Raw genomic sequence first — 4,918 nt, 5'->3', positions numbered from 1 at the left:
TTTTATTGTTGTTATCATCCGTTTTTTATTGTTGTTATCATCTGTTTTTTTAATTGTCGTTAGCATCTGTTTTTATTATTGTCATTAGCATCTGTTTTCATTGTCATTAGCAACTGTTTCTCATTGTCATTCTCATCTGTTTCTCATTGTCATTCTCATCTGTTTCTCATTGTCATTAGCATCTGTTTTTATTGTCATTAGCAACTGTTTTTACAGCATTGCTCAGAATTAGAACTCTTTTTTTGGGGGGTGTTTTTCTTCTAACTTTCAGGCATGACGAAAAGGGAAAAACTAAGAAAATGTTATTTCTTTAGTATTTATTATACTCAGTAAGAAAAAGCTTGAGCTTTAATGTCAAGTATTTCAATTCAATTTACACTTGAAGTTGTATTATAATTTATGTTTGTCATATATCACCGAAGGAAAAAAAGCCTTAAATAAATCAGGACAACTTTCCTGTTTTGTGGTTTCAACATAATTTTTTTGTAATTTTTCCACCCTGCTGCTTAAAAATAACGCAGATTAACATCAAAACATGAAGCTTGATCATAGAAAGTGTGCTACAGTTATATGTGTTTTACAGCATAGACAAACACTTTTTCCCATTGACAACCATTAGATTTTGTCAAAATAAAAAACAAAAATCAACAAGCTTTTTTGGAGCACTGTAGCTCAAACATACATCACAGTAAAAACAAGTGACAGAAAGTTAGACCTCATATGACTGAACTGGCCTTTTGATATATTTTATGGTCTTTACACAATGACGGAGTTAGATGATTTTTGGAGATTTTTCTCCACAGAACGTTCAATGGATGGGTTGGTTGTGTCACGTTCTAACGTTCAAGTAGTGTAAAGTTTTAAATCTGTTTGCAAACAAACTCAACTTGTTGAGTACATACACAAATTACACATCAAAGCATAGACATTTTTATCTTCTTTAACCCAGCATGTCTCTCAATGGTATCAGAGTTTACTCAAAAATCCCCTCTGAGCGCACATCTGAGCCTCCAAACAGACCTTGACAACTAAAAACTGGAAGTAAATATTATTTTTAACTTGCCTAATCTGTTTTGTAAAACACCTTAAAGCATAAAATCTGACCCTTGTAGTCACTGTTGTCTAATCTCAAGATCTGGCTCGTGGTTTTTTGCAGTGTCTGTTCGTTTGAGGCTTGTTTATCCAACTCGTGTAATTTTACGACTCTAAGATGCAACAAAGAAACTTTTATTCTACTTTTCCACTTTACTGTGTGAGAAAGGATTACTTGGTCCATTGTTAGCCTTATCCTTATCCCGAAATCACCTAGAACCAGACTAAAAAAAAAGCAAACAAGACTGTACAAAAGGTAATTTCCAATGATCCTTCAGTTCCTGGTGAGCCATCGTTCCTGGAAGTCGTCAGTTTCCCCTTTTCTGTTCCTGGTAAAGTCTAAAGGAAAGATGAAACCAGCCGCCTTTCTTTCATTTTAAAAGATTTAAAGTCCAGAAACATTACAGTATGTGATGTGTACAGACCCTCACCCATCCCTCCCCCTTCTCTCTCCTGCTCTCCCTTCTTTTCACAGCATTGTCACCCTAGACGGTTCACACGGTCTCCTCTTCACTGTGTTTCCGGTCATAAATCTCTGCAACGCACCGTGAAGGCACATCCCCTTGGATGGATTTAACACCCCCTCCCACACACACCCCACCTCTCCCCCAACTCTGAGAAAAGGGGCGATGAGAGCTGGCACACGGCGGGACTTGCACTCGTACATCCTCAGACCCAAACGGACACTTTCCTGACTGAAACAAGGAAGAGTTTGTCTTTAGGAGTTTGGGAAACAGTGGGATAAGTACTGATGTGTGTTATGGCTTGGGTCGAGCTCTGACTCATCGCTCCTCTGGGGAAGGGGGGTGAGGGGAGTGACTCACACTTTTCTCAGAACGGACTCACAGGAATCCTTCCGACCAGACTCCCAGCCTCATAAATTTGGATGCTGGTATTTATTTGGCACGGTTTGTGTATCAGCAATGCCCCACCTGCTTTTTTCAGCCGCCACCTTTCCCCGTTTTGCCCCTCCTTGATTTCATCTCAACCATCCGGCCAGGAGTTGTAGCCGCCTTCTTTCTTCCTCCTTCCCTTCGAGGGAGCAGGCCATGGGTGGCCTCGGTCTGCTGCACCGCGGACAAAAAAATCCAAACCAGCGACAGCCCTGTTTGTTTTCTTTCCCTCATCAACATCACCCCCACCAAAACTACCGCCATCAAACAAGCGCCATACATGTACTCCCCGGCTGCCACATCTACCGTGCCACACACACACCCAGACCACATTCTTACATCCCTACCCCCCACACTCTCCCACAACACACACCCACAAACACACCTGACCGACTTCATTTCCTGTGAGGCATGAGTCAGGCGGCTGCAGAGCATTTACCACAGTAATACATGCTTATTAGCCATTCTGATAATATAGTGTTGATGTGACTGTCAAGGCAACCTGAGCGGTGAAAAAAAGGGAATTGTATGCGTGTGGGTGGTTGGGATGAGTCTTTGAAGATTCTTTGGAAGTGTTCGGGCATGCGGTGGGTCTATGTCCGCAGGTGTGTGTGTGTGTAGAAGAAAACGGAAAGATGAAACAGCAGGGAGAGCCATTCACCTGTTTTTTCTTGTAGAAGCCCTTTCTGTCACAGTTGGGTATGCGGAAGCCTCTCGGGTTGAGCACATTGTTGATCTTTAAACTGTTCAGGATGCTGTCAATCTCCCTCCGACACGGCCCCTGGCAACACAGCAAACACACCGACACGACAGCATCACCAAGGAGTCATTTTTAGACCGAAACAACGAATAACATAAATGTTTTCACTCTTAAAGTTAAAGAAGATTTGGAATCGAACCCCCAAAATGTCCCCATTGATCATGAAATGTCTCTAAATTTGCTTTAAGAAGCAAGTAAAAATCATTTAAACACTCTGGGTTGAAAACAGCCCAATGTGTAACGCAGAGCTGGGTTATATTTGTGTTGATCCAACGCTGGATAGCTTTCTATCCAAGACTTTGGTTAAATTGACTAATTTGTTGAATTAGAGCCAATATGAAGCTTAGTTCAAACGAATAACCAACATTTTATTAGCTTTACTGGATAATTACAACATGGGTTGGTGCAAGCTAGCTGGCACTAACTGCTATTACCGTTAGCTAGTTAGCACCAACTACCAATAATGCTTTCTTGGAACCCAAACTCAGTTTAGTGCAAACTAAAGTTATTTACAAAACCAACCAGGTTAAACATCTTACAAGTTTATTTTGCTAGCGTTATTACATCCTAAAGCAGATGGCTTAAAATCACGGACTGTAAAGACTGGCATGACTCATCTACGACCAAATGTTTGGTCAAAGCAACCCAACCGATGACCCCACAGCTTCATCCCAGCTACTGAGTCATCAAAATAATCCAGCCGTTTTTACTGTGTGGCTGTTTGTTCATAGTTTAGTAGACTAAAGTTCCTTCTTTAAGTGAAAAATAAAAATAAAAAACAGGATTATGAGGATTTGTGGTCTGAAGATGGCTGAATTGAACCCTCTGGTAGGTCCAGATTGAAGAGGTTAAATCCCAAAATGAGATCGACTTTGAAAAAAATAAAATGCGGTACCTTCTGGTTCAAAACATTTATAAGCAAAACTAATTGCATCTAAACAACAGTGCAGAGCATAGAGCCACACTGCAAAGGGTTCTATACCACAAATTGCATCATATTGCAACGTTTTGTGATGTTTGTACCAAGTGTTTTTGTTTGCACGTCAATTTGGCTCTACGTGCACACCACCTACAAACTGGCATTACCTCCAGCTGCACACAGACGGAATATCTTTAGGATCTCTTTTGTTATTTGCGAATAATTAGGATCCCCAGGTATCATTAACCTTTCTGCTTGTGCTGCCATGGTAACGACTCAGACATAAATATATACACGGCCACGCTGGTGATAAAGGCTTTTCAGCAAAGACTTGCTATGGAATCCTACACCCAAAGTGCCTGGGGACGCTTTACTGCTCTCCGTCTATAGACTCTATAGCATTTCAGTGACAGCGGTGAGAATTATACTTGGCTCTTCCATCAGACTAAATTTCATGTTTTGTGTTGGGGAAAAAAGAGAGATGTGCAACCTGAGCAGCCACAGTTTCTGCAACGAGACAATACAATCTGATGTGGGTCATATTTTCAGCCACCTTCAAAGACAAACCAGACCCCGTTACCAAAAAATAAAATAAAATAATAAATATATATTTTAGACATATTTAATGCCAAAAGATTTACTTGTGCTGGTGAATGAAAGCCAGCACAGCTGCAGAAATAAATCAATATTATTCACTCAATGCATGATCGTCTCCCTCCACTTGTCTCCAGTGAATAAATAAATGATGCAAAATTTCTGAAGGGAAATCCAGGGTCGTTTATTTATGGTTAATATTTGTGTAACACATGCCAGACGCATCTGTGTCACGAAAAACTAACTGGTTATTGAAAAGTGTCTTTTAGTCTCAGCATCTGATTTTTATCTGTATTTTTAGTTTATATTTACTTAATTATGATTTATTTTGCAAAAATACCACTTTCCTATTATAAATATATCCACAATGTTAGATATAAAAGACAAATTATTAGTAAGAGCTGCTTGCTAGCAGCTAATCAGTTGGTTGGTTTGATGGACAAATGGATGGACGGATGGATGGACGGATGGATGGATGGATGGACGGATGGACAGATGGATGGACAGATAGATGGATGGATGGATGGATGGATGGATGGATGGATGGATGGATGGATGGATGGATGGATGGATGGATGGATGGATGGATGGATGGATGGATGGATGGATGGATGGATAGAAGGATAGAAGGATGGAAGGATGGAAGGATGGATGGATGGA

At 40.4% G+C, this 4,918-nt stretch overlaps 1 protein-coding gene across 1 annotated transcript in view; it reads right to left on the bottom strand.

The window, feature by feature from the left end:
- Window positions 1-4,918, bottom strand: part of igfbp3 (insulin-like growth factor binding protein 3) — a 21,490-nt gene that overhangs the window by 10,253 nt on the left and 6,319 nt on the right. The window contains exon 3 of the mRNA XM_037674454.1: window positions 2,647-2,766. Coding sequence (XP_037530382.1) covers window positions 2,647-2,766 — 120 coding nt within the window. The remainder of the gene's footprint in view (window positions 1-2,646; window positions 2,767-4,918) is intronic.

Source organism: Nematolebias whitei, chromosome 3, assembly GCF_014905685.2.
Source record: "Nematolebias whitei isolate Nwh7 chromosome 3, NemWhi1, whole genome shotgun sequence".
NCBI classification, from domain to species: domain Eukaryota; kingdom Metazoa; phylum Chordata; class Actinopteri; order Cyprinodontiformes; family Rivulidae; genus Nematolebias; species Nematolebias whitei.
The sequence above is the reverse complement of the archived record's forward strand: the minus strand, read 5'-3'. Positions and strand labels throughout refer to the sequence as shown.